This window comes from Rhinoderma darwinii, unplaced genomic scaffold, assembly GCF_050947455.1.
Source record: "Rhinoderma darwinii isolate aRhiDar2 unplaced genomic scaffold, aRhiDar2.hap1 Scaffold_488, whole genome shotgun sequence".
Classification (NCBI taxonomy): Eukaryota; Metazoa; Chordata; class Amphibia; order Anura; family Rhinodermatidae; genus Rhinoderma; species Rhinoderma darwinii.
Window position 1 is genome coordinate 110575 of NW_027464034.1, and position 12990 is coordinate 123564.

The 12990-nt window shown below is 56.7% G+C and overlaps 1 protein-coding gene across 1 annotated transcript in view; it reads right to left on the bottom strand.

Moving 5' to 3' along the window:
* LOC142720061 (ubiquitin carboxyl-terminal hydrolase 4-like) overlaps positions 1-12198 on the bottom strand; it is a 23685-nt gene extending 11487 nt beyond the window's left edge. Inside the window, exons 1-20 of the mRNA XM_075848791.1 lie at positions 11899-12198; positions 10390-10517; positions 10182-10312; positions 9982-10108; positions 8438-8583; positions 8308-8366; positions 8074-8232; positions 7493-7604; positions 6891-7064; positions 4071-4229; positions 3766-3990; positions 3609-3692; positions 3432-3526; positions 3049-3237; positions 2659-2747; positions 2304-2543; positions 2045-2115; positions 1844-1959; positions 1617-1766; positions 455-558 (exon numbers count right to left, since the gene is read on the bottom strand). Of these exons, the coding sequence (XP_075704906.1) occupies positions 455-558; positions 1617-1766; positions 1844-1959; positions 2045-2115; positions 2304-2543; positions 2659-2747; positions 3049-3237; positions 3432-3526; positions 3609-3692; positions 3766-3990; positions 4071-4229; positions 6891-7064; positions 7493-7604; positions 8074-8232; positions 8308-8366; positions 8438-8583; positions 9982-10108; positions 10182-10312; positions 10390-10517; positions 11899-12059 (2719 nt within the window). The 5' untranslated portion in view covers positions 12060-12198. The remainder of the gene's footprint in view (positions 1-454; positions 559-1616; positions 1767-1843; positions 1960-2044; positions 2116-2303; positions 2544-2658; positions 2748-3048; positions 3238-3431; positions 3527-3608; positions 3693-3765; positions 3991-4070; positions 4230-6890; positions 7065-7492; positions 7605-8073; positions 8233-8307; positions 8367-8437; positions 8584-9981; positions 10109-10181; positions 10313-10389; positions 10518-11898) is intronic.
* Positions 12199-12990: the final 792 nt, after the last annotated feature.

Genomic DNA, 12990 nt, shown 5'->3' on the forward strand with positions numbered 1-12990 from the left:
GGAGGGGGGGCTGTGTGGTGACATGGAGGGGGGGCTGTGTGGTGACATGGAGGGGGGGCTGTGTGGTGACATGGAGGGGGGGCTGTGTGGTGACATGGAGGGGGGGCTGTGTGGTGACATGGAGGGGGGGCTGTGTGGTGACATGGAGGGGGGGCTGTGTGGTGACATGGAGGGGGGGCTGTGTGGTGACATGGACGGGGGGGCTGTGTGGTTACATGGACGGGGGGGCTGTGTGGTTACATGGACGGGGGGGCTGTGTGGTTACATGGACGGGGGGGCTGTGTGGTTACATGGACGGGGGGGCTGTGTGGTTACATGGACGGGGGGGCTGTGTGGTTACATGAAGGGGGGGCTGTGTGGTTACATGAAGGGGGGGCTGTGTGGTTACATGAAGGGGGTGTGGTTACATGGAGGGGGCGTGATTACATGGAGGGGGTGTGGTTACAATACTTACAATGGCCGCCTCCCATGCCACCATAGTGATTGGAAACCGCAACAAGGTCATACACGTAGGGTCCGGCCGTCGGGTCACAAACAAACTCTGACATGTTAAGGTTTCTGGAACACAAGGAGTTAATGTGTTAAAGGGACAAAGCTCATGAATACATGGAGGACGTGCACCGCACAGGCCGACTGCCACATTAACGACCATTGTCCTCATCTCCGAGCTGCAGGTCAGCACACGGGATTACAATGTGGCGCTTAGTCAGCAGTTGTGCGGCCTGTGCTGGACACGGGATTTATCTGCCTCCGTCCAGGTTACACCTCAATAGAGCCTGCGGGAGCGTGACGGCGCGGTGCGTGCAGCCTGCGGGAGCGTGACGGCGCGGTGCGTGCAGCCTGCGGGAGCGTGACGGCGCGGTGTGTGCAGCCTGCGGGAGCGTGACGGCGCGGTGTGTGCAGCCTGCGGGAGCGTGACGGCGCGGTGTGTGCAGCCCGCGGGAAGGTTCAGGATCCAACGCTACAGTCCGGCGGCCACAAAACTGGAAAATAGTGATCAGAGGCGGAAGCGAGAAGTTCACCACCACCACCGGCTGATAACTGCGACAGTCACATAATAGCGGATCAGACTTGTTTCTTCAGAACATTCCACAGATGATCGATCAGATTGAGATCTGGAGAATTTGGAGACGACACCTTGAAGTCTCTTTCATGTTCCTCATCATTCCTGGACAATGTCTGCAGCGCGGCGGGGGGGGGGGGGGGGGGGGGGACGGACGGACACATTGACCTGCTAACAGGGGGCACTGCCATTAGGGAATACGCTGCCATGCAGGGGGGTCTGCAGCGATGTTTAGGTCGGTGGTACGTGTCACATCCACATGAATGTCAGGACACAAGGTTTCCCAGATCACCCTGCCCCCTCCAGTTGGTCTTCTTCCCATAATGCATCCTGCTGCCATCTCTTCCCCCGGCCGTCCACATGATGTAACACGTGATTCACCAGACGCGGCGTCGTCTTCCATTGCGCCAGTTCCGATGATCACGTGACCACTGCAGGCGCTACTGGTTGTGGCCGGGGGTCGGCATGGGCGCTCTGACCTGCCCCATATACAGCAAGCTGCAATGCAACGCTGAAACCGAGGTCTACAGGCCGTGGCTCCGGTGGCTCTTACCTAATTGGGAACTCTACCACCGTGTCCAGTTTATCCCTCCAATAGCGATTATATGAGAAGCGTTTTAGATGCACCACCAGGATTCTTGGCAAGGACCAGAGGTCAAACTTCTTGGTGGCCCTCTGGTGCTTCCGGCAGTTTGGGCAATACCTGGAACAAAGAGAGTGACGTGAGGCAGACGTGGCGTCTGAGTGACAGGCAACGGGCACGGGGGAGGGGGCGCTCACCATGGGTCGTGCTCTCCCAGCACCTCCGTCTTGGTGAAGAGCTGGATACAGTCTCTGAGCGCCACCGCCATCTTTTTCTTCTGCGGCTGCATCATTGACTCGTGTTTATCAAAGGCCTGTGCAGGAAAGAAGAGGTCACGTCATAGGGGGCCGCACACAACCAGCCGCCAAGCCCAGCGGGACGGGCACGACCAGCCTCACCTCCGCCTCCTGATCACCATAACACAACTTCTTCGTCTCCGTGTCCCAGTCAATGGCCACAGTGGAATAAGCTGCAAAAGATCAGACAACAGCAACCAGTCAAGAGCAGCAGCCAGAAAATCAAAGGTCAGAAAACATCAAGGAGCTTGTGGGGGCAGGGACATGAAGTCACATCACATTGAAGCCAATCCCTCCCCAGCCCGCAATGGCTGATAACAGAGAGCAGCAGACCATATCCATCTACACAGCTCATACTCACAGGTGAGTTTCAGGAAGGCGCCCTCGGCCGGCATGCTGCCCACATCGGACGTGGCGTAGGAGTTCACCAGGCTGAAGCAGAAGAGCCTCTTGTGGTGATCCTGGGCTTTCTTTGGCACTTTATTGCAGGGACTACAACCCTCGGAGCTCTCATCCTCCACACTATCGTCGGACTGCCCGTTCGACTCCTCGGGGGACTCCTCCGTCTCCTCACGTTCTTCCTGATGATCCATTTCCTCATCTTGACCATTTTAAAAACACAAACCACTGAATATAAAAGTCTGCACAGGTGCTGCGTACGTCTTGTGGATATAGGGCCCAGCAAGGACTACAACCACCATCAGTAACAGACTTACCATCATAGATGCCGTTCGAGCCGTTGCAGGCCGCGGTGTCGCCGGACAGGGAGGAATACTCTTCAGGTAGCGGAGTCTTTATATAACGTCTGCAGAGAATACGAGAAGTAAACGGCACCGACCGGACACTCCCCGCAGGAGCCATCACTCCCATCCTCCTCAGTGACAGCGGCTCATTACACAGATTATAGGGGGGGAGGGGGCGGGGTGCGTTACCAGCCGTCCTTACACAAGGGTTGCACATGGATGTTGCAGGGTTGGGGGTTCCACGGCTACAAACCTACTGATATTTCTCTAAGGCGGGAAACAGACAGAAGGAGCACACACACTGCAGACACACAACACGCCTGCCCCCGCCTGTGGCACAAGCCACGCTTCTCCACCACTTACTGGATTCTCTCCAGGACGATGTTATACAGCATGTCCGCCGTCAGCTTCTGCCTGGGCACAGAGATCAAGAGCGGCTGCCCAAACAAGATGGTGCCGGCTGCTGTGCTCTGTCGGAAGCGCCTCTCCCGGAAGCAGATGGGTAAAGTCAACCACTCCGAATCACTGCCCCGCGAGGATTTCACCTCATACCTGCACAAAACACACAGGAAAGGGAAATCAGTGCAGACAACCCCAGCTCCTGCCCGCAAGAGTGAGGGGGCAGCGGTCCTGGCTCATAGAGGGTCACACTCAATGCTGCAGCGCCCCCAGTGGCCATTATACCACGGGACATGAGTGACACGTAAAGGATGACATTACAGAACCAAAGAAGCGTCTGGACGTACACAAAGAGATCATCGCGCTCCATGATGTGACTCAACATTTCATCCGTCTGGAAGATCTTGTGAAATCGATGATTGTACACATCAGTCACCACCATCTGCGCGGAAAGGAAGAGACATGCAAGTGATGCGGCTGCTGCGGGGGGCACAGACGACAATACCAGGCGACCCCATACTCACGTTTTCTGCAGGCACCGCGGACAGTTTAGACAGCGCGGAGCACAAGTCCGAGACCGTCCCCATTTTAGGCACAATCAATCGATACTGCGCAGAAGACAAGAAATGGTGTCAGATGAGACGCGTGGCACGTGGTACCTCACCCGGGACATGAACTCACCTGGGTGGGCTTACACTGAGGGTCTGCTCGAACCAGAAACACTTCCATAGTGCGGTCCTTCTTCATGGGGAGGGGAAGAGTCAGATAACAGAACGGGTCAAAGGTGACGGACACTTTGGAGCATTCAGGACACACGAGCGTGGACTTAAAAAGGCCGTGGAAAATGTCTACAATGATGGAGTTGTTCCGCCGCAGGTGATTGTCCCACGCCTCTAAAGCCACCACCTGAGGGATGAAGAGTGAGAGTGAGAGACGCCACCAGTCAGACCCCTCCGCAGTCCACGCTGCCACGCGGCTCCTCTTACCGAGTCTGGTCGGCCGTTGGCGTCTTTGAGCTCCAGGTACGGCTTCTTCTTGACTCTGTTGAGATCCTCGTGCAGACCGTCCAGCAGGAACGCCAAGAGCTCCTGAGAGTCCTGCTGCTGGTACCCGGAGAACTGCGGGGCGAAGCGCCCAACCTGCGTCTGACAGAAGAGGAGCCGGGGTCAGGACGCGCGCGCACCGACCACAAACACATCTCATCGCCTTAAAGATGAGAACAAGTCAGCCCATCGCCAACCAATGAAAGGCCTTTATTTCTCTGGGCGCCGCATGTGAAGGAGCACGAAGACTCCGTGTAAAAAGCGGAACTCGTCACACGGCGCCCGCGGGAAAAGAGGTTTTTTAATGGTTCACATGGGCAGACTGAGGTACGGTCAAAAAATTATCAACCTTCCCTACATAGCGGTATTAATCGCTGCTGATGACGGATCTTTCCACAACACAGACAAGTTATAACCGGAATAAGATCATCGCCCCGGACCATCATTTTACAGCTCAAATAGACAATCTACATAAAACATTGCTGGAAACAGTCAGTAAGCTTGTGCACATGCCAGTTTACAGAATTGGAGTATAACGCATGCTGTAACTCAGGATCAGTAATGTATGTACACAGTGACTCCACCAGCAGAATAGTGAGTGCAGCTCTGGAGTATAATACAGGATGTAACTCAGGATCAGTACAGGATAAGTAATGTAATGTATGTACACAGTGACTCCACCAGCAGAATAGCGAGTGCAGCTCTGGAGCATAATACAGGATGTAACTCAGGATCAGTACAGGATAAGTAATGTATGTACACAGTGACTCCACCAGCAGAATAGTGAGTGCAGCTCTGGAGTATAATACAGGATGTAACTCAGGATCAGTACAGGATAAGTAATGTAATGTATGTACACAGTGACTCCACCAGCAGAATAGCGAGTGCAGCTCTGGAGCATAATACAGGATATAACTCAGGATCAGTACAGGATAAGTAATGTATGTACACAGTGACTCCACCAGCAGAATAGTGAGTGCTGCTCTGGAGTATAATACAGGATGTAACTCAGGATCAGTACAGGATAAGTAATGTATGTACACAGTGACTCCACCAGCAGAATAGTGAGTGCAGCTCTGGAGTATAATACAGGATGTAACTCAGGATCAGTACAGGATAAGTAATGTAATGTATGTACACAGTGACCCCACCAGCAGAATAGTGAGTGCAGCTCTGGAGTATAATACAGGATATAACTCAGGATCAGTACAGGATAAGTAATGTAATGTATGTACACAGTGACTCCACCAGCAGAATAGTGAGTGCAGCTCTGGAGTATAATACAGGATATAACTCAGGATCAGTACAGGATAAGTAATGTAATGTATGTACACAGTTGCTCTCCAGCAGAATAGTGAGTGCAGCTCTGGAGTATAATACAGCATATAACTCAGGATCAGTACAGGATAAGTAATGTAATGTATGTACACAGTGACCCCACCAGCAGAATAGTGAGTGCAGCTCTGGAGTATAATACAGGATATAACTCAGGGTCAGTACAGGATAAGTAATGTAATGTATGTACACAGTCACTCCACCAGCAGAATAGTGAGTGCAGCTCTGGAGTATAATACAGGATGTAACTCAGGATCAGTACAGGATAAGTAATGTATGTGCACAGTGACTCCACCAGCAGAATAGTGAGTGCAGCTCTGGAGTATAATACAGGATGTAACTCAGGATCAGTACAGGATAAGTAATGTATGTACACAGTGACTCCACCAGCAGAATAGTGAGTGCAGCTCTGGAGTATAATACAGGATGTAACTCAGGATCAGTACAGGATAAGTAATGTAATGTATGTACACAGTGACCCCACCAGCAGAATAGTGAGTGCAGCTCTGGAGTATAATACAGGATATAACTCAGGATCAGTACAGGATAAGTAATGTAATGTATGTACACAGTTGCTCTCCAGCAGAATAGTGAGTGCAGCTCTGGAGTATAATACAGCATATAACTCAGGATCAGTACAGGATAAGTAATGTAATGTATGTACACAGTGACCCCACCAGCAGAATAGTGAGTGCAGCTCTGGAGTATAATACAGGATATAACTCAGGATCAGTACAGGATAAGTAATGTAATGTATGTACACAGTCACTCCACCAGCAGAATAGTGAGTGCAGCTCTAGAGTATAATACAGGATGTAACTCAGGATCAGTACAGGATAAGTAATGTAATGTATGTACACAGTGACTCCACCAGTAGAATAGCGAGTGCAGCTCTAGAGTATAATACAGGATGTAACTCAGGATCAGTACAGGATAAGTAATGTATGTACACAGTGACTCCACCAGCAGAATAGTGAGTGCAGCTCTGGAGTATAATACAGGATATAACTCAGGATCAGTACAGGATAAGTAATGTAATGTATGTATGTACAGTGACTCCACCAGCAGAATAGTGAGTACAGCTCCGGAGTATAATACAGGATGTAACTCAGGATCAGTACAGTATAAGTAATGTAATGTATGTACACAGTGACTCCACCAGCAGAATAGTGAGTGCAGCTCTGGAGTATAATACAGGATGTAACTCAGGATCAGTACAGGATAAGTAATGTAATGTATGTACACAGTGACTCCACCAGCAGAATAGTGAGCGCAGCTCTGGAGTATAATACAGGATGTAACTCCGGATCAGTACAGGATAAGTAATGTAATGTATGTACACAGCGACTCCACAAGCAGAATAGTGAGTGCAGCTCTGGAGTATAACACAGGGTTTTAACACTCTTTGCAGACAACCCAGAGTCCTACCTTGAACATGCGTGGAGCCATATAGGATTGCTCCCCGGACCAGATTTGGCGAATTAGACCAGCGTAGGCCGTGGCAATCTCTCCCTTCATCCCCAGCGGGTTGTCCCTGTTAATCTCATCCTTATAGTCATCAGTCTGGAAGTAGTCGGTCAGAGGTGGGGTGTTACTCAAACACTGGAAGACACAGAGAAAGGAAGGACTGAGACGCTGAACGGGTACAAGTGTCACCCAATAACCCTGGAGCGGAAGGACCAGAGACCACCGTGCAGAGCTCAGTCAACTAACAGATGATCAGAGAAACAAGCTGCAAGTACTGGAGGAGTGACACTGAGTGCAGCTTCCCTTCTATCAGCGGGTCCAGTTGTATATTATTTCTTTAGTTTTGAGTGGTCTTCTGTAGCCCACCCCAGAAAAAGCATCACTCTTACCCAGAGAGGCGTCTGGAATTTACTTGCACAAGGATGACCTGTAATACCAGTCACAACCATTGACAGGAGGGGCGCTGCTCCTTCCTTCCAATGTAATAAACCTGTTTAAGGTTCTTTCCGGCAACAAAATCCCACAATGATGTGTTCCCGGCACAGGGTCGGCTGGTGACGCACCTGCAGCGCCGAGTTCATGAAACACGTGTTCCCGAGATTGCTGAGACCGCAGAGACCCGGCTTACTGGAGGGATCCCGGTAACTGTACGAACTGCCAGACGACCCGTATCCCCTGAAAGAAAAGGAACGTTAAACGGACATTCACCGGTAGAGTCTGCAGCGAGGAAAGTGGCCCCGGAAACCCTACAGGAGCCCCGGGAGTACATGGGGGGGCTCTCAGATATAAGTAGTGGAGCCCCACATGAGGACCGGGGATATATCCGGGTTACTGTATTACTTACAGGGTGGAGATTATCGGGATTAGAGAAACGTCAACTACAAAATCAGTAACCAGGACTCGCCCATCAATAGTGACGCCCCCATCTTATTAGGATGGTGACAGGAGGAGCAGCTGAGGACAACGCTACATGTGGAGATGGCCATCAGCCCAGAGACCTTATATTACGGTACTTGTGTCCCCGTCACCCTGCAGGTAATATCTGACCAGGTAGAGACGTAGCGTCCTGCCGGGGGGAGACTGCCCCACTACTGGGCAATGATGGCAGCAACCAGACCCGTCAGTGCCCCCGCCGCGCACTCACTCTTTGCCTAAGTTGGAGCTGTTCAGCCCGTAAGTGCTCCCGCCGTCCCCATTAGTAATGGTGGATGATGAGGAGGATGAGGAGGAAGGCGAGGAGGAGTAGCTGCTGGTGGATGATTTCCCGGAGGTGGCGTAGGTTCTACTGGTGGCAGTACTCGACCTAGGAGAAGAGGAGACGATGAGCGGAGCGGCGGGGGATGGTGACGCGCTCCGTGCCCGCTCCGCCCTCACTCACTTGGTCTGCGGCTGTCGGGGCCACGTCCCGTCCGGATTCCTCTGTTCTATAACCAAAATCTGTTGAGAAGCAGAGACTTTATTAGCGGGGGCTGGTGCGGACCCCGGGGCGATGAGTGCGGTGACATTACCTGGCCCTGGTAGAGCCCCGCGTCCTGCACCGTGTTGTCCGGCTTGGTCAGCTGCTCGTACGTGTTGGTCATGTATTTATTCCACAGCCGCGTCTCTTTGTTCACAGGAATATTAAAGAGGCTTCTAATTTCCTTTTCTATAGACTCTGTGGGGTGAGACGGGGGAGGGGGTGAGACGGGAGCGGGCGAGGCGCTGGCGAGGCGCGGGAGGGGGGGGGAACGAGGCGCGGGAGGGGGGGGGAACGAGGCGCGGGAGGGGGGGGAACGAGGCGCGGGAGGGGGGGGAACGAGGCGCGGGAGGGGGGGGGAACGAGGCGCGGGAGGGGGGGGAGAACGAGGCGCGGGAGGGGGGGGAGAACGAGGCGCGGGAGGGGGGGGAAACGAGGCGCGGGAGGGGGGGGAAACGAGGCGCGGGAGGGGGGGAGAACGAGGCGCGGGAGGGGGGGAGAACGAGGCGCGGGAGGGGGGGAGAACGAGGCGCGGGAGGGGGGGAGAACGAGGCGCGGGAGGGGGGGGGAACGAGGCGCGGGAGGGGGGGGAACGAGGCGCGGGAGGGGGGGGGAACGAGGCGCGGGAGGGGGGGGGAACGAGGCGCGGGAGGGGGGGGGAACGAGGCGCGGGAGGGGGGAACGAGGCGCGGGAGGGGGGAACGAGGCGCGGGAGGGGGCAACGAGGCGCGGGAGGGGGCAACGAGGCGCGGGAGGGGGCAACGAGGCGCGGGAGGGGGCAACGAGGCGCGGGAGGGGGCAACGAGGCGCGGGAGGGGGCAACGAGGCGCGGGAGGGGGCAACGAGGCGCGGGAGGGGGCAACGAGGCGCGGGAGGGGGCAACGAGGCGCGGGAGGGGGCAACGAGGCGCGGGAGGGGGCAACGAGGCGCGGGAGGGGGCAACGAGGCGCGGGAGGGGGCAACGAGGCGCGGGAGGGGGGCAACGAGGCGCGGGAGGGGGGCAACGAGGCGCGGGAGGGGGGCAACGAGGCGCGGGAGGGGGGCAACGAGGCGCGGGAGGGGGGCAACGAGGCGCGGGAGGGGGGCAACGAGGCGCGGGAGGGGGGCACGAGGCGCGGGAGGGGGGCAACGAGGCGCGGGAAAGGGGCAACGAGGCGCGGGAGGGGGGCAACGAGGCGCGGGAGGGGGGCAACGAGGCGCGGGAGGGGGGCAACGAGGCGCGGGAGGGGGCAACGAGGCGCGGGAGGGGGCAACGAGGCGCGGGAGGGGGCAACGAGGCGCGGGAGGGGGCAACGAGGCGCGGGAGGGGGCAACGAGGCGCGGGAGGGGGCAACGAGGCGCGGGAGGGGGCAACGAGGCGCGGGAGGGGGCAACGAGGCGCGGGAGGGGGCAACGAGGCGCGGGAGGGGGCAACGAGGCGCGGGAGGGGGCAACGAGGCGCGGGAGGGGGCAACGAGGCGCGGGAGGGGGCAACGAGGCGCGGGAGGGGGCAACGAGGCGCGGGAGGGGGCAACGAGGCGCGGGAGGGGGCAACGAGGCGCGGGAAGGGGCGAGGCGCGGTATATTTTGGGCCGCAGTGATCGCCGCCGCTCTTACCTATAGTGTCGGCTTTGCTGAAGTGCCGCGTCACCACGTTGTCCAGGTCGCTGTTCTCACACAGTTTCAGCTCGATCAGGTAAACCTCCACCTTGCAATGCTTCACGAACATGCCGTGCTCCACCACCTGCAGCAGATCAGAGGGATCAGGGGGATCTGCAGCCGCACTGCGGACATAGGCCAGCGCCGGGGCCACTTACCTTCCTCACGATGGGCTGCTGGCCCGGGACGCTGCCGTACCAGCACATGAGTTTGTTCCACGCTTCCGTGGGCACCAGCACGTAGTCCAGCTCGTCGATCAGATGCTCCTTTAATACCTGAGTGTCGGGATCTGGAAGGACAGAACGGCTGAAATCGAGTGCAGCACAACGTGCGCCGTGCGTCTGACCGCCCGCTGCCGCCACTGACCTGCAAACAGCCCGGAATTATCCACAGGCCCCGGGAAGAGGTTACTTTCTCCCACATTGTACACGTCCCACGAGTCAAATCCCACATATTTCTTCCACTGCTTGTACCACCGGCTGTCCACGAGGAACCTGAAAAACAGCGGCAATCAGAAGGACCGCCACAAGTCATGTGATCAACCACCTTACAGCCCAGGTCACCAGGTACACGCCCACTGTGGATCACAGCTGTCAGTCATACTAGAGGGGCGGAGCTAGAGAGGGCGCTGCACGCAGGGAATCCTGCAACGGCGAAAAGAAACGGGACCCCCCCCCTCTCTTCAGGGGCTTCTACATAAGAATCCTGTGTGTCCGCCCGCTCCCCCGGTAATTATACCGGGGGGCCCCCTCCTCTCCTGGTAATTATACCGGGGGGCCCCTCCTGGTAATTATACCGGGGGGCCCCTCCTGGTAATTATACCGGGGGGCCCCTCCTGGTAATTATACCGGGGGGCCCCTCCTCTCCTGGTAATTATACCGGGGGGCCCCTCCTCTCCTGGTAATTATACCGGGGGGCCCCTCCTCTCCTGGTAATTATACCGGGGGGCCCCTCCTCTCCTGGTAATTATACCGGGGGGCCCCTCCTCTCCTGGTAATTATACCGGGGGGCCCCTCCTCTCCTGGTAATTATACCGGGGGGCCCCTCCTCTCCTGGTAATTATACCGGGGGGCCCCTCCTGGTAATTATACCGGGGGGCCCCTCCTGGTAATTATACCGGGGGCCCCTCCTGGTAATTATACCGGGGGGCCCCTCCTGGTAATTATACCGGGGGGCCCCTCCTGGTAATTATACCGGGGGGCCCCTCCTGGTAATTATACCGGGGGGCCCCTCCTGGTAATTATACCGGGGGGCCCCTCCTGGTAATTATACCGGGGGGCCCCTCCTGGTAATTATACCGGGGGGCCCCTCCTGGTAATTATACCGGGGGGCCCCTCCTGGTAATTATACCGGGGGGCCCCTCCTGGTAATTATACCGGGGGGCCCCTCCTGGTAATTATACCGGGGGGCCCCTCCTGGTAATTATACCGGGGGGCCCCTCCTGGTAATTATACCGGGGGGCCCCTCCTGGTAATTATACCGGGGGGCCCCTCCTGGTAATTATACCGGGGGGCCCCTCCTGGTAATTATACCGGGGGGCCCCTCCTCTCCTGGTAATTATACCGGGGGGCCCCTCCTCTCCTGGTAATTATACCGGGGGGCCCCTCCTCTCCTGGTAATTATACCGGGGGGCCCCTCCTCTCCTGGTAATTATACCGGGGGGCCGCTCCTCTCCTGGTAATTATACCGGGGGGCCCCTCATCCTCATGTGGTTCCTATGTCCGGTTGAGGCCTAGGCCGGTGACACAGAACTACAACCCCGCGGCACCGGTCTTCGTGCTAACCCCTGTGGTACCGGGAGACATCAGTAGCAGTTACCGCCAGTGATCGGGCCCATTCCCCCGCCGCAACCCTCTGCCCTCCAGCCCCGCTCACCATTCGTCCCCCTTCTTCAGCGGAGCCTTCAGCAGCTCCCCTAGCTCGTTCTTCTGCGTCTCTGTATCCGGGTGGCTCTTAGTCTCGGGTGCCGGTGACGGGGTGCGGGCTGCTCGGTGCGGCTGTACTGGGCCCGGTTCTCCTCCTCCCCCCTCCGCCATAGCTGCACGAACACTACGGGGGCGCGCACGTCTCTACTGCTCCCTTGACGTCACGACGCAACGTGCGCGGACATGAAACTGACGTACAAGGCAAAGGGCGGGCGACATTACTGAAGTGATGTTTCTGCGTTTGCGAAGCCTGGACTACGACAAGATGGCGCCGGATCTGTGTCACGTGATGGGCGGGGTTAAACGTTTCTGATGCCTTTCTGCCCCTCCCACAGGAGATTTATCAAATGAGAAAAGCGGCGCAGTAACCATAGCAACCGGTAAACTGGGACGTGACTGGTTGCTATGGGAACTCGTTATAAGGCTACGTTCACATGTGGCAGAATAAATTCCCTCCACACACGTGACTGCAGGAGTGTGAAATCTATAAGCCCCCGCCCTGTCCCCTCCGCTCCATGTCTAATTCATCACAAGAGCACGGAAACCGAACGATGGCGTAAAGTGACCGGCCGCAAAATGACCAATTCATGTCCAGGGGGGCGGTTGCTGCTAGGAGCTCCATGGCTGGACGCGGGCGAACACCCCTCTAATATGCACCTAAAAATAGGGTGTGTAAAGCCCAAAACACCGAGCGGGGGGCAAACATATAGATCTGACCCCAGGAGGATGTGTCCAGTGTCTGCCGGCCCCTCCCAATCCACACCCACCAGCCCCTCCCACTCCACACCCACTAGCCCCTCCCACTCTACACCCACCAGCCCCTCCCACTCTACACCCACCAGACCCTCCCTCTCTACATCCACTAGCCCCTCCCACTCTACACCCACCAGCCCCTCCCACTCTACACCCACTATCCCCTCCCACTCTACACCCACTAGCCCCTCCCACTCTACACCCACTAGCCCCTCCCATTCTACACCCACCAGCCCCTCCCTCTCTACATCCACTAGCCCCTCCCACTCTACACCCACCAGCCCCTCCC